General features: G+C 35.2%; 1 protein-coding gene across 6 annotated transcripts in view; it reads left to right on the top strand.

Annotated features, from left to right (window-relative positions):
• The window catches only part of DENND4A (DENN domain containing 4A), a 133931-nt gene that overhangs the window by 41290 nt on the left and 68989 nt on the right, over positions 1 to 23652 (top strand). For all 6 annotated transcript variants that reach the window (XM_025919844.2, XM_086710979.1, XM_086710980.1 and 3 more), the window contains exons 4-11: positions 3069 to 3318; positions 12817 to 12886; positions 13438 to 13607; positions 14686 to 14927; positions 17417 to 17483; positions 18875 to 18933; positions 21075 to 21219; positions 21510 to 21685. In XM_025919844.2, coding sequence (XP_025775629.1) covers positions 3069 to 3318; positions 12817 to 12886; positions 13438 to 13607; positions 14686 to 14927; positions 17417 to 17483; positions 18875 to 18933; positions 21075 to 21219; positions 21510 to 21685 — 1179 coding nt within the window. The remainder of the gene's footprint in view (positions 1 to 3068; positions 3319 to 12816; positions 12887 to 13437; positions 13608 to 14685; positions 14928 to 17416; positions 17484 to 18874; positions 18934 to 21074; positions 21220 to 21509; positions 21686 to 23652) is intronic.

Genomic DNA, 23652 nt, shown 5'->3' with positions numbered 1-23652 from the left:
GGCTAAGTCAGTTAAGCATCTGACTTCGGCCCAGGTCGTGATCTCATGGTTTGTGGGTTCGAGCCCTACATCAGGCTCTGCGCCGACATTGGGGAGCCTACTTGGGATTTTCTCTCTCTGCCCCTCCCCCGCCTGTGCTTTCTCTCTCTCTCTCAAAGTAAATAAATAAACTTCAAAAAATAAAAACAGGGGCGCCTGGGTGGCGCAGTTGGTTAAGCGTCCGACTTCAGCCAGGTCACGATCTCGCGGTCCGTGAGTTCGAGCCCCGCGTCAGGCTCTGGGCTGATGGCTCAGAGCCTGGAGCCTGTTTCCGATTCTGTGTCTCCCTCTCTCTCTGCCCCTCCCCCATTCATGCTCTGTCTCTCTCTGTCCCAAAAATAAATAAATGTTGAAAAAAAAAATTTAAAAAAAAATAATAAATAAAAATAAAAATAAAAACGGAGAAGATATCAACATTCCTACTGATGTTACCAGTAGGGGCTATAAAAGTTTCATCTCCTACTATTATATTAAGTCTGAAAGTGGATAGTCATATTTACTAATGCCTAAGGGGAGATAGAATGAATTGGAATTGGAAGAGCTCCTGAAATTTCTTCCACTTTAAAAATTCTGTCACTTAATGTTTGATATCAAAAAGTTATACTAAAAATCAATTTTTGGGCGCCTGAGTAGCTCAGTGAGTTAAGTGGCTGACTCTTGATCTCAGCTCAGGTCATGATCTCGGGGTCATCGTTCAAGCTCCATGTTGGACTCCATGCTGGGCATGAAGCCTACCTAAAAAAAAAATAATTTTGGTTCTGTTAATTCATGAATGAATTATAGTAATTTTAAGTTGGTTTCAGAACAGCTACTATATTGCTTCTTCTAAAGCTTATATATTTAGTAAATGGCTTGGGAAAGTAAGCCAGCTGTTAGATCTTCTTTTCAAAAGATTAGGTAATTTGCTCCTATGATCACTGATCATCATCACAATTCTAACTTGTGGATAAAATGTAGGGAATGTTGCAGATTCTCGTTAAGGTGTTGAAGTTTCCTAGTTTAGAGATGAGGACTTTTCCAAGCACATGAAGGATTCTCCAGTAGTGAAGAACTTAAACTGGAATGTAAATTAACCATCCTTTTTTTTTTTTTTTTAATTTTTAAAAGTTTATTTTGAGAAGGGGGGAGGGGCAGAGAGAGAGGGAGAGAGAATCCCAATCAGGCTCCATACCCAGAGCAGAGCCCAGCTTGGGACTCAGTCTCATGAACCATGAGATCATGACCTGATCTGAAACCAAGAGTCAAACACTTAACCCACTGAGCCACCCAGACACCCCAAATTAACCACCCTTACAACTATCCTAACTTGTTGTCATTGGGGAGGAGAGAGCATCATTTTTTAACAGCCTTTGAAAAGCTTAGTTTAGTTAGACAAGAAAAGTTCCTAACAATTTAAAAATCAAAAGTAGTAATGCAAGTACTGGATTTAACAACACAATACCTGATTAAAGAAAATAGTTATCAAATATATATTCCATATCTTTAAAAAATTTGAGGTGATGGTAGTTTGTTGGTGGTGGTTTGTTATATTTAGATTTCTTATTTTCAGTTGAGGAGCTGTTTTCCAGTTCTGTCAAGATCCTGTGAGTTAGATTACTTTTAATGTTTATTTATTTTTGTGAGAGAGAGAGAGAGAGAGAGAGAGAGAGAGAGAGAGATTAGGGGAGGGGCGGAGAGAGAGGGAGACATGGTATCTGAAGCAGGCTCCAGGCTCTGAGCTGTCAGCGAGAGCCCCATGTGGGGCTTGAACCCACAAGCAGTGAGATCATGATCTGTGCTAAAGATAGATGCTTAACCCACTGAGCCCCCCAGGTGCCCATGTGAGTTAGATTTTTCAATGTTGTAGCCTCTCTGATTAGTACAAGGCTCAGAGAGGTTAAATATCTGCCCAAGAGAATACAGCTAGTAGCCAGTAGTAGAAATTTGAATTGAAGTGTGTTTAATTTCTCTCTGTTATAGTGCCTTTTTTTTTAAAGATTAAAGAAAACAAAACAGAAAAGCAAGATCAAAAGGGAGAGAGGGAAGAATAAGCATTTAAGCTAACATTAGGATAAACATAGTTGCTATAATTCTAACTATCAAATCTAACTCCAAATTTTCAAAATCAAATGTTCAGAGAAAAATTTCTTTAAGTTTGCAGATGGTCATGACATAAAGGGAAATTAAAAATTATATTACAGTGAAATAATTTGACCAGTTTTTGGCACTTAATTTTATTTGAATTATGGGATTTTATAAAAGGAAATACTGACTGATGTTGAGGATATTGCCTGTTACAACAGTTTTTATAGCAAATGCAGAAACACACTCAGTATAGTAGAGCTTTAAATTTTCATTGGCTCATGCCAAGTACAAATCAGTGAATTCTCTGAGGGAATAGACTGATGTTACTCCAGTATGACATTTTCCTTGTATCCCCAAGTACTTTTTAGAAGACTTAAGGAACAGATGCCTGGCCTGCCCTTTAATAAAATCCTACCATTTTACCACAATAAAGAAAAAGAAGAAGAAAAAAAAGCCTATGTCTTTCACCCATCCTTTCGATTAAAGGTGGATTTGAGGTTATTTTCTCTTTTGAAAACCTGAAACCGTCTCTTAAACCTGAGGGAAGCGTTGGAAGTAAAAGTGTGTAAGCAGGTTCTATACTGTCTGGCAAGGAGCCTTTTGTAAAATTATAACTTTGGCTAAAACCAAGTTGCTTTTTCTAAAAAAGATGCTTGGTTTTAGAGACAAAAATAAACACATCTGTTAAATGGAGTGCCACAGCAGGTGCGTCTGCACTTAATCCTTGCCTTTCTGTGGTTTATGCCAACAAACCTAAGAGGTAATCTGACTTTTCCTTACATTATTTTAATTTTGGGCAGGGAAAACGTTACCCTTTAGTTTTACATGGGATGGTTCAATTCAGACTTGCTGTAAGATTGGAATATCTGCTACGTTTAAGGATCAGTTGATGATACCTGAAAATATTACCTATCCTATTTGAAGATGTTTTGCATTTGTGTAGTTATTTATGTATTTTTGTTTAGGGTTTTATACGACTGGAAAGAAAGATTGAAACAAGGGTGTGAAATTATTCAGAGTACTCCGTATGGACGCCCTGCAAATATTAGTGGCAGTACCTCATCACAAAAAATTTATATCACTTACCGAAGAGCCTCTGAAAACATGACTCAGAATACGTTGGCTGTCACAGACATATGTATTATCGTACCCAGTAAAGGAGAAAGCCCACCACACACGTTTTGCAAAGTCGACAAGAATCTCAATAACAGTATGGTAAGTGACTTGTTTTGTACTGGTAAAATTAGCCACTGATGAAAAGAACATGATTTAAAATCTTTGAAAAACAGCGGAGCATAATAACTGAATTAAAAAATACGTTTTTAAAGATAGTGGATCTTTCCTTTTTGGGAAAATAGTTGTACTTTCAAAAGGAACTGTGCAAAAAGCAATTTGCTTTTTTTTTTTCTTCCAATTTAAAGAATATTTTTCCCCTTACTGGAAAAGTAATACACTAGCCAAGGTTAACCCCTTCACTTGTGTGCCAGATCCCACATACTTACGTATTTGAAGACATGGCTTCAGCAATGTTTCTACTTTTTAGGAATCATTGGTCTTTCTCTATTGCATTATTTACTCCAGCATGCAAAGCCTACTGCAATATTTCCCATCTTTACAAAACTTCTTGATTCGTATGTTTGCCTCTGTCTATTGCCTCATTTCATTGTTCTCCTTTACAGTAAAACATCTCAAAAGACGTGACTATATTCTGTCCCCTTCCTCACTTTGACTCTCTAGCTTAGGCTTTTGTCTCTACCATTCCACCAATATTGCTCTTGCTGTTGAATTCAGTGGTTTTAATTTGTAATTTTTCAGTAGGTTTTGACATAGCTGATCACTTCTTTCTTGAAACAGTGGCAGGAAGATAAGATGGATTCTCTTCCTGAGTACTCTGTAGCTCTTTCCTCCTACCTTACCCATCATTCCACTTCTGCCTTTGCTAACTCCTTCCCTTTGGCCTATTCTCTATATGATGCAGTGAAAATTGTACTCTTCTAGTTACTCAGGCTAAAAACCTTGAAGTAATCCTTAACCTTTCTCTTCTACTTTTCATCCAATTCTTCTGTAAATTCTGTTGACTCCAATTTCGGAACATACTCAGCCTCTCCATTGCTACAACTCTGGTCCAAGCCATAATACCCTTTTAACAGGATGGTTGCAATAGTATTCTAATTTAGGAGACAGGCAAATTTTCATATAAAGGGCTAAATAATAAGTTTTGTGGGTCATATACAGTCTCTGTCACATATTCTTTTTTTTAAACCCCTAAAAATTAAAAACTAGTCTTAGGTGTACAAAAACAGGCCTTGGGTCAAATGCAGGCCATTGTGTGCCAGATCCCTGGTCTAACTGATCAAGGCTTCTACTTCTTCCTACAGCCTATTCATCATGTAGCAGCAAGAGTGATCCTTGTAAAACATAAATTGGATCCTATTCACTCCTCTGCTTACAACCCTTAATGGCTTCCCATCTCACTCGTAGTCAAAGTCCTTTCAGTAGCCTTAAGGCTATGCATGATCTGTAATTGTCTTTGTTCTTTTATTGCTGTTTTAAATTTTAAAAAGAAATGTGTGCTGCCCCCCAAAACATTGAGAGGGGGAGCAAATTGTAGGCCTATGAAGTGAAAGTTCTTGTTCTTACTTTCATCTTTTGTAATCCCTTTCCAGGATTACCAATTACTGATTTGGCTTGTGTCCTTTCAGGCCTTTTGTCCTTTCAGATATGTGTGCAATACACATAATGTGAATGAATTCATCCTTTATTTTTCAAAAATTGGAACTTTCTGTATATTCTGATAGAAGCTTTTTTCCACTATCCACCTTCATGAGTTAATAGAACTCTCTATTTAATTCTTATAATAATTATATACTATTCCAGAAAATAAGAATAAAGAGTAATGATTACAAGTTATTTCCAGTTCTTCCCATTATTAGTGATGCTGCTTTGATCAAGCCTGTACCTTTTTCTTTGTGTATTTATTGGAGTGTCTCTGGAAGAATAAATAATTATAAGTGGAATTGATGGGTCCCTGGGTATGCTGTACATTTTGAAAAGTGTTGACACATTGCTCTGAAAGGGTTGTGGCACTTTCAATAAGAATTCCCTTTCCTGAGGTACCTGGGTGGCTTAGTCAGTTAAGCGTCTGACTTTGGCTCAGGTCATGATCTCACGGTTCATGGGTTTGAGCCCCGCATTGGGCTCTGTGCTGACAGCTCAGAGCCTGGAGCCTGCTTCAGATTCTGTGTGTGTGTCTCTCTCTCCCCTCCCCCCACTCACACTCTGTCTCTTTCTCTCACAAAAATAAACAAACATAAAAAAAAAAAAAAAAAAAGAATTCCCTTTCCCTTGGGGTGCTTGGCTGGCTCAGTTAGAACATGTGACTCTTGGTCTCAGGGTCATGAGTTCAAGCCCCATGTTAGACATGGAGCCTACTTTAAAAAAATGGTTGTTACCAGTCGCTTTTTAATTATTGACTAATAAAGCAAGAAATCATTCTAATTTTAATTTGCATTCCTTTCGTTATTGTGGAGGTTGAGCATATTTTAATATATAACTGCATTGAATGGCATAATATTACTGCATTAAATGGATTTTGCGACAATGTATTTATTCCATCTTCTATTGTAAGACATTTAGATTCAATTTATTTATATTATAAGCAAAGCTGTTATGAACATAATCACAACTAAATTTTCCATAGAATAATTTACATTTATTGAGCTCTTATGTGCTATTCACTATTCTGAGTATTTCATATCCATTAATTCAGTTAATTCACAACCCCCTGGGTAGTGTTTCCCACCCACATTTTACAGAGAAGGAAATTTGAGAGTTAAAAAGGTTGTTTGCCCAAGGTCATTCATACCTTCAGTAAGCAGGTGAACCAAGATTTGGACCCAAACTATAGAACTCTAGAACCAAACTCTTAAACACTATACGGCATTGCTAAATTATTCCCTTATGATATGTCCTGAAATTTGTAGATCAAAGCTTTACTTTTAAGATTTTTATCCAGAAAGGCTTAACCAATTATAATCCTACCAACAAAATATTAAAGTTGGGTTTTTTAAATATAACTTTGTAAATAGTTGGATTTTTAATCACAAATTTTCAAACTTAATTTCTTAATTATCCCAAAACAGATATGTACATTGTCCTGTTATAACTATGTAAATGAATACTTTGCTGAGATTTAAGATATTTTTTAAATGTTTATTTATTTATTTTGAGTGAGAGAGAGTGAGTGTGTGTGAGCCGGGTAGGGATAGAGAGAGAGAGGGAGAAAAGAAAAGAGAGAATCCCAAGCAGTCTCCTCAGTGTCAGCATAGAGCCCAACGTGGGACTCAGTCTCATGAACAGTGAGATCATGACCTGAGCCAAAATCAAGAGTCAGACACTTAACCTACTGAGCCACTCAGGTCCTCCAATATTTAAGATTGTGTACATACTTATTAAGTTTTTATTATGGGAAGTTGATTTTTTTTAATTATTATTCACTTTTCTGTTAAGCTAGCAACATGAGAAACACTGAAGGTTTAGATAAAGCTAGAAGAGGAAGAACCGGGGTGTATTGATATGTGACTGGATATAGTACAGATTTTGAGACCCTGAAAAATATTTTTAACTCCCTCAGTAAGACAGTAAAATAGATTGGTGTTGTAGTGGTTAAGGTCAATATAGCCAAGTGGTTCAGAGCACAGACTGGAGCCAGAGTGTCTGGCTATGAATCCTAATTCTGACACTGGCTCTGTGACTTTGGGCAAGTAACTTTGTCTCTCTATGCATCGATTTCACAATGGTAAAGTGAGGATGATAATAGCATCTAAGTTATTGTGATGATTAAATGAATTTACAACTGTGTCCCAGTACACATGGGATGTGTGAAAGCACTAAATGTGTATTATCTGTATCTTTCAATTCTGTAAGAAAATTTTCTTTAAGAAAAACTTGCAACTTTAAGTAGTATCAGTATTTGTTTAAAATTTTTAAATAGGTAATTCAAAAAATAGATATTGACATGATCCAAATTGTATCGAAAAAGAATAATCTGCAGCAGTGTTACCCCTAATTAGATGACCATTTTTTTTTTGTCAACAGCCATTCACACACAAAATGCCCTATCCTTTTGTGCCATCCTTCCATATTATTTTGATTTGGTGATAACATGTGATAGTTGGAGAGATTATGATGGAAAAAAAAGATCATGGTAGCAAACAGTTTTACAAGCCTTATGTGGTATTGATAGTGATGTCAAGAAGAGTTTGTTTTTTTGTTTTTTTTTTAATTTTTAAAGCTTATTTATTTGTTTTGAGGGAGAGAGAGAAAGCATGAGCAGGGAAAGGGCAGAGAAAGAGGGAGAGAGAGAAAATGCCAGGCAGGTTCCATGTCAGCACAGGGCTCGAACCCATGAAATGTGAGATCATGACCTGAGCCAAAGTCTGATGCTCAATTGACTGAGCCACCCAGGCACCCCGTAAGAAGGGTTTTTAAGCTTTTATGATACAATGTCCTGCTTAATATCATTTCAGATTTGGTTTGGAATTTTAGCAAGATTATGCAGGCTCACAGGTAACTTGCCATTTTCCCATTGGTGAATTTTCCATTTATTTTGTGGATTTGTTGGGTTTTGACACAAAGTAAATTGATAATGTCATCAGAACCGTTTCTAGGTTTTATTAGTTAATCAGGGTGCTCAAGGTATACTTACTGCATTGAAACTGAACCCGGAGATAGGAATTTTCTGTTTTCTTATCCTGAAACATTGGTCCCAATGTTGTCAGCATTTATTCTCTACTAAAAGAAGGAAGAGGAATGTAACACAGTGTGAACAGAAATGGACTCCACCTAAGCTAGTGGATTTGAAATCCAGATATGTGATTAGACAGGTTCCTTGATTCTTTGTGCCTCAGTTTCCTCGTTCACGATATAGGGATAAAGTTGTACTTTATTTTTGTGAAGATTGAATGAATTAATATTTTTAACTAATTTAGGATACTGTCTGGTACACAGAGAGTGCTATATAAATATTAGCTATAAATTTGGTTAACTCTGCTTCATCAGTCCCTTTTATGTATACTTAATGTCTGGGGAAAAGCTTTTCGTTTCATTTTTTCAATTGAGATACAATTGACATTCAGCAAGGAAGAGCTTTTTAAATTTAATTTAATTTTTTAAATGTTTATTTTGAGAGAGAGAGGGAGAGAGGCAGGCAGAGAGAGCAAGAGAATCCCAAGCAGGCTCTGCACCCTCAGCACAGAGCCTGACACAGAGCTCCATCTCATGAATCATGAGATCATGACCTGAGCCAAGATCATGACCTGAGCTGAAATCAAGAATCAGACGCTTAATCGACTGAACCACCCAGGCACCCCAAGGAAGAGCCTTTTAAATTTTATTTTTGCCCAGTGCTTAAGCTCCTCCTAAAATTTTTAAGAAATATTACCGGAATAAAATCCCTTAAATGTTTATTTTCTTATCCATACACATATCAGTCCTGAGTATAGGAAAACTTGCCTGATCTTAGCAGTTGATGTCTTTTTTTAAGTAGTGGGTTGTGATTTATTTTTGTTACCAACCTTTGTTTCCATCGACTATAAGGTGGTAAAAGCAAATTTTGTTCTTTGAAGCAGATGTACAGTGACTTCTAACTCAGAAAATTTTAAATAAACATCCAATATAGAAGACTTATGTTCATATCTGTCTAATGTATATGTAAAGAATTAGGAAGTGGTAGGGATTAAATTATTGATGTGTTGATAATACCCAGCAATAGTTATGTAGCTGACTCTTGTTTTTGAAGGTTAGGTAGCTTGAACGAAAGTCATCTATCAGGTTTCTAAACCAGGGAAAAAAACAAAAGACCAAGGTAATGGACATGAGATGTGTGGTGAATCTTTCCTCAAATTCCTACCTGATATTTTGTACCAGGCTTATAGCTTTGGCCTCAAAAAGAATCTTCCCCACCCTCCCATTAAGCTTGTGGAAAGACTTTTCAAGAACTATTTGTTTTCAAGTTTTGGACTGTAAGACTTAAATGATTTAGACTTTGACTGACTTACAATGGAAGCATATTTTAGAGCCAGAAAAGATCTTAAAAAGTGCTCGTGTGGTTGAAAACTGCTAGTCTGGATGCTTTGATTCACACAGCTAATTTCTGGCAAATTTGTGACCATCTCCTCAGTTTTTGACTCATCGAGAGTATTTTTTTAAATATTATATCCAAATGGCTTTTGTTTTACAACCATTTAAGAATGTTCATATTTGAGGGGAGCCTGGATGGTTCAGTCAGTTGAGCGTCCAACTTCAGCTCGGATCATGATCTCATAGTTCGTGAGTTCAAGCCCCATATCAGGCTGTCAGCACAGAGCCTGTTTCAAATCCTGTGTCCTCCTCTCTCTCTGCTCCTCCCCTGCTCACTCTCTCAAAAATAAATAAACGTTAAAAAAAAAAAAGAATGTTCATTAAAAAAAAAAGATTTATCAGGATTGTTTAGAAAAGTAGAGTTAGTAACTAAGCAAGTAATTAAATCATGTACCTATTTCCTAAAAAAAAAAAAAAAAAAAAAAAAAGACATCTGAAAGTGTGTACCACAAATGGGTACTGAATTTATAAGTTAAACATTTATTTGATTTTATTATTAGTATCTTTATTTTTTTATATAGAGAGAGCAAGTACAAGCAGAGGGGAGGGGCAGAGGGAGGCTAAGCAGGTTCCATGCTGTCAGCACAGAGCCTGATGCCATGCTCAGTCTCACAAACTGTGAGATCATGACCTGAGCTGAAATCAAGAGTCAGTCACCCAACCACCTGAGCCACCCAGGTGCCCCAACTTTAAGATATGTTTCTAGTAATTAAGAGACTACTATAATAGGGTGCCTGGGTGCCTCAGTCAGTTTAGTGTCTGACTTCAGCCCAGGTCATGATCTTACGGTTTATGAGTTCGAGCCCTGCGTCGGGCTTGCTGCTGTTAGCACAGAGCCTGCTTGGGATTCTCTGCCCACTGCACCCCCCACCACCTGACGTGCTCTATCTCTCTTTCAAAAATAAATAGCCATTAAAAAGGAATTTTAAACAGAGACTACTATAACACCCTGTGCTCATCCCCTATATTTAACAAATGTAAACAATTTAACATATTTGCTTCAAATGTTTTAATTTGTAAAAAAAAAAAAAATTTACAGGTTTAGCCAAAGCCTCATCTTCCATCCTTTTCTGTCCTCCAGAGTTAACAACTAGCCTGAAGCTAGTGCATTTCATTCACATGTATTTAAAAACTTTCTACTATACATCTATAAATAAATATTATTACTTTGTGTACTTTTAAATTTCACATAAATGGTGATATACTGAATATATTCTTCTGTGATTTGCTTTTTTTAACTCATTAATATGTTTTTGAAAATTAGTAAAGTTGATACAGATTTTATTTCTTCATCTGAACCAGTGGAAAGTATTTCATTAATAAATGAACCACAGTTTATTTTAATTATTCACCTACTGATAGACACTTGGATTGTTTCCCTTTTGCGGGGAGGATCTATTATGAACAATGATGCAATATGTTGACTCTTCATCTAAAAATTTTTCTTGCTTTCCTAAATATTTTTCATATGTCTCCAGCAGACCAGTATGTTAAATTGTGCTCACGACATTAAATTATCCTCATTACCGTGCTGGCATTTTGTTTTTATAAATGGTTTGGTATTTTTGCGTCAAAAGAATGGATGTATAAAAGTCAAGTGGATATTATGAATGTAGGCGAACTAGGCTTTTAGTTTCTGAGATGTGTACAAATGTATAAATAAGACTTTCTATTGATAAGTCCCAACTCCAATTCCCAATAAACCAGTTTTTCAAGATAACAAAAAACCCTCAATGATAACCTTTGTGATGATAAGAAGGGAACTATATGACCACTTGAATATGGCAGAAAACAAAAGGAATATTCAAAAATAAAAAACAAGGACTTGGATATAACAGTAAAAGTTATGGGACTCTGGAGGAAAAGAACCACAGATATCAAAACTAAAAGGGTTTTCTGAAGTTTTTCACACACAAGGTTCAGCAAAAAGAAAGAGGAACCATTGTTCTGGAAATGCTTTAAATGTTTAACTTATAGAGTGCCTGGCTGGCTCAGTCAGTAGAGCATGTGACTCTTGATCTAAGGGTGGTGAGTTTGAACCCCAAGTTGGGTGTAGAGATTACTTAAAAATAAAATCCTGGGGTCCCTGGGTGGCTCAGTAGGTTTAAACCTCATTCGGCTCAACTCGATTTTGACTCAGATCATAATCCCAGGGTCATAGGATTGAGCCCCGTTTTGGGCTTTGCACTGATAAGTAAGACAATATACAATATGCCGAGTGGTAGTAAGTGCTGTGGAGGAAGAAGAAAGCAAGATGGGATGATAGGGAAGACGGGAGAAGGTAGAGGGAAGATTGTTATTGCATATAAGGTGATGAAGGAAGGGCTCTCTGATGAAGTGTTGTTTGGAGTTGAGCCCAGAGGAGGTAAGGGAGTGTCTGTGTGCATGTATCTGTCATCATCTAATGTCAAGTAGCAACTCTCCCAAGTCACATCTTCTTTTCAGACCTCACTTGAGCTCTATTTGATACTTCACTTGGATGTCTAATAGATGTTTCAAACTTATGTCTAAAACTGAACTCCTTTTCTTCACCCCCAACCCCCAAGTCTGCTTTATCCACAGTCTTCCCCATCTCTGTTGCATCTGGGACTAGAAATTTGAGACTCCTTTGGGAGTAGCTATTCTACAAAACGATGGGACTAAATGTATGAGATCATTCACAGAAAGAAAAGGAAAGAAGAGATCACATTTAATGATCAGGGAAAAAGGGAGGAGGAGACTGAGGAGTAGCCAGAGGTTTGGTGGGAAGGCACCAGGAGAATGTGATGCCTCAAAAGAGGAGAACATGTTTTGGGAGTCATTAGTGCTGTCCAGATCTGCTGAGAGGTTGGAGAAGATGTAGTATAGGAATCAACTGTTAAATTTGGCATCATTAAAGTTGTTAAATTGTTCTTTTAAGGAATGGTGCGATTAAAACCTGATTGGGAATGGATTCAGGAGAGAATGGGAAACACGGAAACAGATATAGGAAATTATAACTCTTAAGTTTTGGTATAAAGAGCCATAGAAAGAGGCTGTGGAATCTAAAGGAAGGTATACCCATGGGTAGATATTTCTTTTTTTTTTTTTTTAATGTTTATTTATTTTTGAGACAGAAACAGAGCATGAACGGGGGAGGGTCAGAGAGAGAGGGAGACATAGAATCTGTGCTGAGCTGTCAGCACAGAGCCCGACGCGGGGCTCGAACTCACAGACTGTGAGATCATGACCTGAGCCGAAGTCGGACACTCAACCGACTAAGGCGCCCCTAGATATTTCTTAATCAGTTCTGCCCAAAGTTTGGAGTTGGAATAAAATCTAAATTGTCATGACTTAATTATTTTAAACAGTCAAATTTTCCTCATATTATTGCTGTTACAGTGGGGAAAAAAACATGAAATATTACTTCTGAAGGAAAAGTGGGCAAAAACTCTGATAAAATGATGACAAAATAACCAACTGAAAATACCTAACAGGAATCTGTTACTACATCTTAGATAATATGTACTGGAGATATCAAAGAGTCCATTTTATTAAGTTACTACCTTTTAAAGTTAAATGATATTTCCTTTTTTTTTTTTTTTTTTGATTCAGTGGGGATCAGCAGTGTACTTATGTTATAAAAAATCAGTGGCAAAGACTAACACTATATCTTACAAAGCTGGTAAGTATAATTTTTCATGGAATACTTAATATATACATGTATTATGAAGGCTAGTAAAATTTAAGGAAAAAGAAATCTTATAATGTATTAGTGTCAGGACTGGCACCACAACCCATGGGGTTTTTTTTTTCTGTTTTGTCTCATCCTTAAATTTATTGGATACTCAATGGAAGATTGATTTTAAAAGAAGATGGGTAACCGTGTTGAAAATTTCAAAAAACGAGTTTTTCACTTGCTTCAAGGTAGTATGACCACAAACTAAAGTTTTAGGATTGTGTTTGTACCTGTGTATGTTTCTTTAGCATGATCTTTTCTTGTTTGTCTTACTTAGCCTTCATGGATGAAGCTTGATAAATATTAATTAGTTATTATGAATAGTTATAATGTTTGAAGATAAAAATCTGGATGTATTCTACTGAAGCATTCAGAGCTATTTGATGAATATGTATGTAATATAATGTTAAGTAGTTATAAAACATTTTAGCATCATTCAGATTTTGAGTACCTGAATTCAAGAGATGATGACCTAATATTTATTATTGTTTTTATAGGTCTAATTTGTAGATATCCTCAAGAAGATTATGAGTCTTTCTCACTCCCAGAATCTGTTCCCCTATTTTGTTTACCAATGGGTGCAACTATTGAATGTTGGCCACCAAATAGCAAATACCCTCTCCCTGTTTTTTCTACATTTGTGTTAACTGGAGCCTCAGCTGAAAAGGTACTGTGTGTTTTAACAACTGTCGACAAATTTCTTGTACATTTTCTTTTTTTTTTTTTTTTAAGTTTATTTATTTTGAGAGAGACAGAGACAGCATGGGTAGGGAAGGGGCAGAGAGAGAGAGAGAGAGAGAGAGAAAATCCCAAGCAGGCTCCATACTGCCAGCACAGAGCCTGATGCAGGGCTCAGACTCAGAAAACTGAGAGATCGTGACCTGAGCCAAAACCAAGAGTCGTACGCTTAACCGACTGAGCCACCCAAGTGCCCCTCTTGTACATTTTCAGGTCTTAAGTTTTATATAATGTAAGGAACAGTAGGAAAAAAAAAAACTGGTTAAATTGAATCTATTACACATACCTCTTCCACTTGGTTAAAATAACTATATTCAGAGATAAAGGAAAAGAGAAATTTCATTCTGTCCCATACACCCCAGTGCTTTTTTGTGAATATGGTAAAAGATTTTTTTTTTTCATCATCAAATGATGATCTTTCATTGCTTCATTTTGTGTCAACCAGATGCTTTGAGAGTAATACAAAAGACATTATTATATATGCAAAGCTATTCAGAATCATAGACTATGATAGTTGGAAAAGACCTTGGAAATCATTTAGTCTAACATCCTCATTTTATAGATTGGGAAATTGAGGTACAGAGAAATTTAGTGAATTGCCTGAAGTTGGAATATATATTTCCTTGTCTAAAATTCTGTCCCATTGTCTACTAAATAATAATTTTCAGTCATTTTGTTATAGAGAATATTGATTCAATTGCTTTCACTCTTCAGAAAACAAACTCGATTTAATTGAAACATCTTTTTTTCAATAATGAGATGTGAGAGTAGCACTGTGTAGTGTTTTCTGTTTTTTTATTTTTTATTTTTTTAAACATACTCCGAGAAACCAAGAGAGATGTTTGTTCACCACTGTGTTCCTGCTACCTGGCACCTTGCCTGGCTCATGGGCATCTAAAAGGCTTTTAATGGCCTAGCTCGTAATGGCTCCTCCATTAAATATTTAATGATATGATTTGGATAAATGATATGAGGTGTATTTATTAAATATATTTCTTGTTTTCCAGGTCTATGGTGCTGCTATTCAGTTTTATGAACCATACTCTGAGGAAAATCTCACAGAAAAACAGAGACTTCTCTTGGGTTTAGCATCATCAGCAGATGGGAAATCTGATAGTTCCAAAACAATTCACACTAATAAATGCATCTGTCTTCTTTCTCACTGGCCTTTTTTTGACGCATTCAGGAAGTTTCTGACTTTTCTGTATCGTTATTCTATCTCTGGACCTCATGTCCTTCCAATTGAGAAGTAAGTCAGAATCCTTCTTGGTTCAAAATTTAGCAGATAATTCCATTATGTGTGGTATATTTGAACTGGTAATTCAGTAAATTTTATATAGAAACTAGATTTCTCAAGAGTTATTTGAAAAAAAGAATTTGGTTATTTCAATTAGGTAATATTTCTCTATTATACTTTTACAGCCACATTATTTTAAATATATCTCTAACAGAATGAAATGAATATTTCATTTTTTGATGCTCTTGTGAAGTTTGGAGATCCTAACTGGTTTGTTTTGTTTTGTTTTGTTTTGTTTTGTTTTGTTTTGTTTGTTTTTGCTGGTTTTGGAATTCTTATTTTCCAAATAATTTGGATTTATCATGAACTTTTAAAAATATTCCCTACTACTTTTAGACATCATGAATTTAAAGAAAAAATTAGATAAATGCATTCTTTATTCTTTGTAAAAATTCAGTGATTTACCTTAAAATCACTAAAAGTGAATAATGTTTTATGCAATAAGGTCTGTTGCAAATGAGATCCAAATATCTTCATGCCTATTTGGTTATTTATTCTATACCATCTGTCACTTAAACTCTTTTGTATTTTTTTTTTTTAATGTTTATTTTTGAGAGGGAGGGAGAGAGAGAGAGAGCAGGAGAGGGGCAGAGAGATGGAGACTAAGGATCTGAAGCAGGCTCTGCCCTGACAGCAGAGAGCCCTATGCAGGGCTCAAATTCACAAACCGTGAGATCATGACCTGAACTGAAGTCAGACGCTTAACTGACTGAGCCAACCATGTGCCCCACCTCTTTTGTATTGTTAAGAAGTTGTTCAGTGATTGTTGGGAAGTGATAGAATTATCATAAGAACATCCAGTGTACAATATTACTCTTTTTCACTCTCATCTCAGTATTTTGCTCTAGCAGTTAGCAAATTTTTTTTGGGTGTCAGGACCCTTTTATACTCTTAAAAAATGAGGACCCCTGAAGAACTTTTTTTATGTGTTATATCTGCCAATAATTGCTACAATAGAAATTAAAATAGAGAAAATATTTACATTTTAAAATAATTACATGTTAACAAGTATTTTTTTTAAATAACTCTTTTAAAAAAAATTAGTGAGAAAAGTCATTTTTTACATTTTTGCAAATCTCTAATGTCTGGCTTAATTGAACACAGCTAGGTTCTCATGGATGCCTCTGCATTCAATCTGTTGCAATATGCTGTTTGGGTAAAAGTATATGAAAAAAACCTGGCCTCACACAGGTATGTAGGTAGGAAAAGGGAGAGTATTCGAATAGCCTTTTCAGAAAATTGTGTGGAATTTCTGCTTTGACACTGCCCCAAATTTGACAAGTGAAGTTTGTTATAGGTTATTCACAGTGTGTACTCTAAAGCTTTAGTAATGGACTTTTTCTGATACATTAAAATCTATTGATTTTTCTCACTCTAAGTGGAACTTTTACACATGCATGGTTTTGTAGCATCATACGTTGGTCATTTGGAAATACCAGTTCATGGCGTTTAACATAGATAAATTTCATTTGTTAATAGAACCACCTATTTCATCAGAAAAATGTTTTCAGTATCAAGAAGTTATCAAGTACATGGTGGCAAAATTAGATTTTCACTTAAAATTTTATTTATTGAATTAGAATTGAATTGAATTACTGGCAATAATACTATGAGTTCTTTTTCTTTTTTTTAAAGATTTCATTTTTAAAAAATTTTTTTAATGTTTTCATTTTATTTCTTAGAGAGACAGAGTGAAAGCAAGGGAGGGACAGAGAGAGAGGGAGACACAGAATCTGAAGCAGGCTCCAGGCTCTGAGCTGTCAGCACAGAGCCCGATGCAGGGCTCAAGCTCACAAACCGTGAGATCATGACCTAAGCTGAAGTCACATGCTTAACTGACTGAGCCACCTAGGCTTCCCTAAAGATTTCATTTTTAAGCAATCTCTGCACCAAATGTGAGTCTTGAATTCACAACCCCAAGATTCAGAGTCATAACGCTTCACTGTCTGAGCCAGCCAGGAGCTCTTATGAGTTATTTTTCTTGAAGCAATAGGCTCACCTTATTCATTTTTTTGTAGAAAAAATTTGCTGAATACCTAACATTGGATAACTTTATCAATTGTTATTTCAAGGAAAAATGGCATTCTGTGACAACAACAAAACAATCATTAAGTTCTTTGATCGCTGTCCACATAATATGTTGTATATTATCTACTGAGGAAGAGGTAAAAGTTAAACTGGCTTTTGAGATGTTGATAACACAAACATTGTTGAACCTGAGGAACTATTCATATGAAAAGCCACTGGAGTTAGGTAGAAGCAACTTTAATGGGACAAATGATTTTTGGAGTTTGTTCACTTGTTTTTTTAGCACCAGGGATTTCGAAATTATAAGTACACAGAGCATTTGACTCAACTTGGACTTGTGGTGACATGCTGACCTTTATAGTATATGGTGTTCACTTTGGAATCAATTGGGTTTTTGTCTGTTTGTTTTTAAGGCATATTTCTCATTTTATGCATAAAGTTCCTTTTCCATCTCCTCAGAGGCCGCGGATTTTAGTTCAGGTAAGATTTTCTTGATGTAAGTGCCTTGTTAAATGATTATTAGCCCTGTCAAAATGTACCATAAGAATAACAATTTTAAATGGAGGAAAAGATCAAATGAGAACCAGATGGTAGTTCATGTTGGAATTTGGGCCCTTATTGTTTTATTAATTGTCTCCCAGACAGACATCTAATGTTTCCCCTTAGGTAAAAGGTTGAAGAGTTAAAGTAGACAACAGTAGACATTTTGAACACACCAAAAGGGACTTCTTTCCCTAAATTTGTTATAGGTAACTGAAAGTTTTTGTCTTTGGCATTTATTCCCAAAGGGGTGTGTGTGTGTGTGTGTGTGTGTGTGTGTGTGTGTGTGTGTGTCTGTGTGTACAGATTTTTTTCTTTTTTTTTTAGAATAGATAGAAGAAAAAGTGGTGTGCTTTCATATATTATGCAGGGAGAAGTGTTTATATCTTTGTGATGGGGAAGTTCAAAATGAATAGTTTTTTTCCCTCTTTTCCCAATTGACTATCTTTTCTCTTTTGTTTACATTTCTTGTTTATGGTCTTGATTTGTAAGATATCTGCTTATTTAGTCACCATTTACAAAGTGATTTATATAAAGAAAATATTTTTATGTGTTATCACTATATGTGCCTTACTGTATTTATCACAACCCTTAATGGGAGTGCGGTGTCATTCAAAATTAGAAGTATTTGGCAAATAGGTATTTACAAATTTGTGGAAATGTGCATAAATTTGAAAATGTAGATAAAAATAATTGCATTATTATATTGATACAGATAAAATGTCTAGAAAAAAAGTCATTTTTGTAATCTTTATAATCAGTCTGTATATCCACATATCCTCCCTCTCTTCTTGATATTTAGTGCCAGGATATACACACACACATATATATGTTGGTAAATTTTTCTTTTGAGGACCAAACAGTACATATTTTAGTCTTTATAGGCCATCCTGTCTCTGTTATTGCACAAAAGCAGCTATAGATAATTCCTAAACAATTGATCATGGCTAGTGTTCCAATAAAACTTTATTTATAAACACAGATGGCCTGTGGATTTGCCCTGGAGACCATATAGGTTTACTAGCCCTGACTCTGTGGTACTAAATGAATAATTTAGTCTCCCAATAAAATTTTGTTAAAATGACATTAGGGGAACATTGAGGAACAGGAGAAAAGAGAATTCAGAGTAGGGGAAGTTAGTAGTTAGGTCAGTGGTTAGGATGTACTTTTCAAGATCTTATTAAGTGATATAAACAGTTCCTATACAGGTTAATGGTTATGTTGAAACTTGATGGATGTCAGCATTAGCCAAAAAAGTTTTTTTTACCAGAAAGTGGTGTTTTAAAGCTCATCTTTATATTTCAAGCACTTTATTGTAAATCTTCTTCCAGTTATCACCACATGATAATCTGATTCTCAGTCAACCTGTTTCTTCACCTCTTCCACTAAGGCAAGTAGAATTTCCTTTCTATTTATGTTTCTCTAAATCTAGTGCGAGCTAAAGTGACATTCAAATATTTTCTCTTTCCTAGGAAAAATTGCAAATGTTGATGGAAAGACTTCTTATTTAATTGTTTGTTATCTAAATTCCTTTTACTTAAAGAAAAAAGAAAAACCTTTACAATAGTTTGGTATTTTGTGTATCCATTTATTATCAAGTACTTATTATTGCATAAATAAGTATATGTGTATATAGATTATGGAAACAATGGTTTTTAACTTTAAATACCCTCTGAAGAACATTCAAACGTAATTAATTTTAAATTTAACCCCCTAATAAAATGGTACTCATAAATACTAACCATGGAATAAAATAATGTATTTCATCCCTTAAAAGTTCCAAGAAATTATGAAATAAATTTTTTCTAAAGTATCAGTTCTTGAAATTTAATTAGCAGTGTAGTTTTCTAGCAGAGAAATCATTACAATATAATTAAGTTATTTTGTAGCACATACCTGAGGGAGACCAGCTGCCATCTTTGACATTAATTTTGTAAGAATTGCAGATTATTTCATCACTAGGTCTCAGTCCAGAGCAACCAGTGTTTTCTTAACCTTTGTTTGAGTGAAAAATAAACTAGAAATACTGACTGTGACTATGTATAAAAAGATCCTAAATTACCCAAGAGGCCTTTTTTTTTTTTATTTTGGTAACAGCTTTATTGATATAATTCACATACTGTACAATTCACCCAGTTAAATTGTACAATTCAATGCTTATATTCACTCTGTGAATAGAGATATATGGAGATCACTATAAACAACATTTACATCGCTCTAAAAAGAATTTCTGCCATTTCTACTCATGCAAATACACACACACACACACACACACACACACACACACACACACGTGTGTGTGTGCACAGACAAACCCACCTCTCCAGCCTAAGGCAACCACTGATCAACTTTCTATCTCTACGGATTTGCCTATTCTGGAGATTTCATATAAATGGAATTATATAATATGTAGCCTTTTGTGTGTGGCTTCTTTCACTTATTATAATGTTTCTGAAGTTCATCCATGTTATATTTTATTCCTTTCTGTTTCCAACAAATATTCCATTGTATGGATAGATCACTTTTTATTTATTCATTCATTAGTTGAGGGACATTTGGGTTGTTTCTACTTTTGCCTACAATGAATAATGCTGCTACCAACGTGCACAAGTTTTTTGTGGATGTGTTTTCCTTTCTCCAAGAGAATTGTTACTAGTTTTGCTTTATTTAAAAAAAAGTTAAGTGGCGCCTGGGTGGCTCAGTCAGTTAAGCGTCGACTTCAGCTCAGGTCATGATCTTAGATTTGTGAGTTCGAGTCCCGCATTGGGCTCTGTGCTGACAGTAATCCCTCTCTCTCTCTCTTTCTCTCTGCCCTCCCTCACTCTGACTCTGTCTCTTTCTCTCTCAAAAATAAACAAACATTTAAAAAGTTTTTTAATAAAAAAAATAAAAAAGTTAATTTGGTGAAGCCAATTATTTAGCCAATTATATAGACAACATACTGATTGGCTTACTGAATTACTTAGTCCAGTATTTTGTTACCACACAGAATGTGGTATAAATTTGCTTTGTATGTATATACCATCACTTCGTACCTCTCAATTTCATATTACTCTTTTCATTACAATAGTAAAGATAATCTATTTGTAAATCCAAATCTTAATGTATGTGCTTGCCTTAAGGGAGGTGGGCCTGTAAGTCATATTTTTTCTGACAATTAACAATGAAAGGTGAGCCATTTAACAAAAATTTCATTAAAAAATTTGCTTTCAACTAAAGCATCCCTCTATAGATTGAGTCCTTTATTTGGACATTATCTACCCAGCAGATCTTTTTCTGCAAAAAAGAATGACTTTTCATTTTTCCATATTGAATACACTGTAGAAAAATCTGATGATTTTGAAACCTCAGAAAACTTCATTGTTTTCATAGTATATTTCTAATGTTTTCCACACGTAAGGACAGCAAGCGCGTCTAAAGTTGAATATATAATATAATCCTAACCCAATCATGACCTTGTTTCATTATTTTGGATAATGAGATATTTGAATATATATATTTTTAATTATATATTTTTGTTTGGATTGACAGTGGTGGCAAGTTTTCAACACTACTTCAAAATTTAGGCCCTGAAAATGCTGTGACACTACTTGTGTTTGCAGTAACAGAACATAAGATTCTCATCCATTCCCTACGCCCTTCCGTGCTTACTAGTGTGACAGAAGCATTAGTGTCTGTGAGTATTACAGGTTTTGTCATTGGCAGTCAGTTTCATTTTAAGCATAATTGATTCATCTAATTTAAAGCTACTTTTTAAAAGCCTAACTAAAATTCAGAGAGTAATGAATTTTTATGTTGTGAAAACAATTTTAATTTTCTGACACTTCATATTAGTTGTAATTATTTCACTGGTTATCAAGTGTTAGGCTTTAGGTATGAATATTAAATACAGTTTTTTGTGTGTGCTGATAAATTATGCTTCAATGCAAAACAGGTAAATATTCTCCTGTCTTTTGTTTATCCAAGATGATTTTCCCTTTCCACTGGCCATGCCCATATGTTCCTCTCTGCCCACTGGCTTTAGCAGATGTCTTGAGTGCACCATGTCCATTCATAGTAGGAATTGATTCAAGATACTTTGATCTCTATGACCCTCCACCAGATGTCAGTTGTGTTGACCTAGACACCAACACCATTTCTCAGTAAGTACATTTTAGTGATTCTCTACTCAGTAATTTACAACTTCGTATTATATGTATGTAATTGTATATTTTTTGAATGCGAATTAGAATTCTTTTGAGCTATATTGTTTTTGTTTTGGGATTATACCATCTTTGAATCAACCCGTTCTATGCTCCAATGGAATAGATTTAGGGTATTAGAGAGCTTGTACTGTAAAGAAATTATACCTTTAATCCTCAGATCTTTAAATATTTAAGAAACATTATAATCTTATGTAGAAATTTAGCAGAAGGGAAATGGAGCTTAGAAACAGAAAAATTTAGGGGCGCCTGGGTGGCTCAGTCATTTGAGTGTCTGACTTTGGCTCAGGTCATGATCTCACATTTTTGTGAGTTCAAGCCCTGCAGTGGGCTCACTGATGTCAGTGCAGAGCCCATTTAGGATCCTCTGTCCCCCTTCCTTTCTGTCCCTCCCCCGCTAGCACTCTCTATCTCAAAAATAAATAACCATTAAAAAAAAAAACAAAAATTTATTTACCATTTTCCAGATAAGTACAGGTGAAATCACAAATTGAATCGGAATACTATACCTTGGTATACCAAGGTATAGTATTCCAATTCTGTTTCTAGTCTTGTGTAATACTATTAGTACACTAGTACTTCAAAAAAAATTAAATAACTTTTAATTTATAAATGATTTTATCACCTTTATACTTTTAGAATATAAGGGTTTTATAAGTTTTCCTCTCTTTTTATTGGAATAATATTTAAGTTGTAGCTACTGGAGCTATCTTTTCATAGTTTTTTTATAATTCAGTTGTTTGCTCATATCCCTTATTTTCAGTTGAATCATACTTATGCTATTCAGGGAAAAGGAAATTGATGCACTGAACACACTGCATTCACAGGACATACTTACAATAACTACAAGTTAGTCTGTTAGTAAAGACCAAAAGCTAGTACACCTTTTACAACTTAAATATGTATATGTGCAATAGGTTCTTCTCCATTTTTACTAAGCGTGTTTCATATTAAAGTGGTTTGATTAAATTCTCTAACCTTACATTAATTCTAGTCTTGTCACGTATGTCAAAACCTCAAGTGCCTAAACCATTAGAAAAGATGGTGTTCTATTAAATAGATAATATAAAAATAATATAAAATGATAATATATTACAGCAAAAAAATACTTCTTTTAAGGTTTACACTCGAGAGAGAGAGAATGCCTGTGCGCAAGTGTACAGGGGAAGAGCAGAGAGAAAGCAGGACAGAGGATCCCAACCAGGCTCTGCGCTGACAGCAGAGAGCGCAATGCAGGGCTCCAACTCACAAACCGTGAGATCATGACCTGAGCTGAAGTCGAACACCTAACCTACTGAGCCAGCCAGGCACCCTGAATACTTTTCTATTATAAAGTATATACGCTGTCAAAAAGCTTTTTTTCAGAGAATGCCTAACCAAGTAAATATGGGATGTACTTTGTGCATAAAAGCCATTTATACATGGGATTGATAGAGTCTAATATTCTTTATCAGGAACATTTCACTCATTACCAGGAATATTTAATTCTTTAGATATTAAAGTATTATCTTTTTTTTTTTTGGCCAGTTGTTGATGTTACATGACATAATTTTTTTTCATTTATTTTTTTTTATTTTTGGGGAGAGCATGAGGAGGGTAGGGGCAGAGAGAGAGGGAGATGGAGAATCCCAGGCAGGTTCTGCACTGTCAGCATAGAACCCTACACAGGGCTCAAACTCATGAATCATGAGGTCGTGACCTGAGCCAAAACCAAGAGTCAGACGCTTAACCAACTGGGCCACCCAGGCAACCCCAATGACATAGTATTTTTAAAAATTGAAATTCAGGGTGGTGAATTGGTATATACTGTATTTATTATGGTAATAAATTACATTTTCCCTCTTTTTATACTTTCCTTCCGGTTTGTTAAAAGAATTTTTTTAATTTTGTGTTTTTCTTTTGATCGC

Source organism: Puma concolor, chromosome B3, assembly GCF_028749965.1.
Source record: "Puma concolor isolate L17-30 chromosome B3, mPumCon1.1.hap2, whole genome shotgun sequence".
NCBI classification, from domain to species: domain Eukaryota; kingdom Metazoa; phylum Chordata; class Mammalia; order Carnivora; family Felidae; genus Puma; species Puma concolor.
Note: the sequence above shows the minus strand (reverse complement) of the source record. Positions and strands in the feature narration are given on the sequence as shown.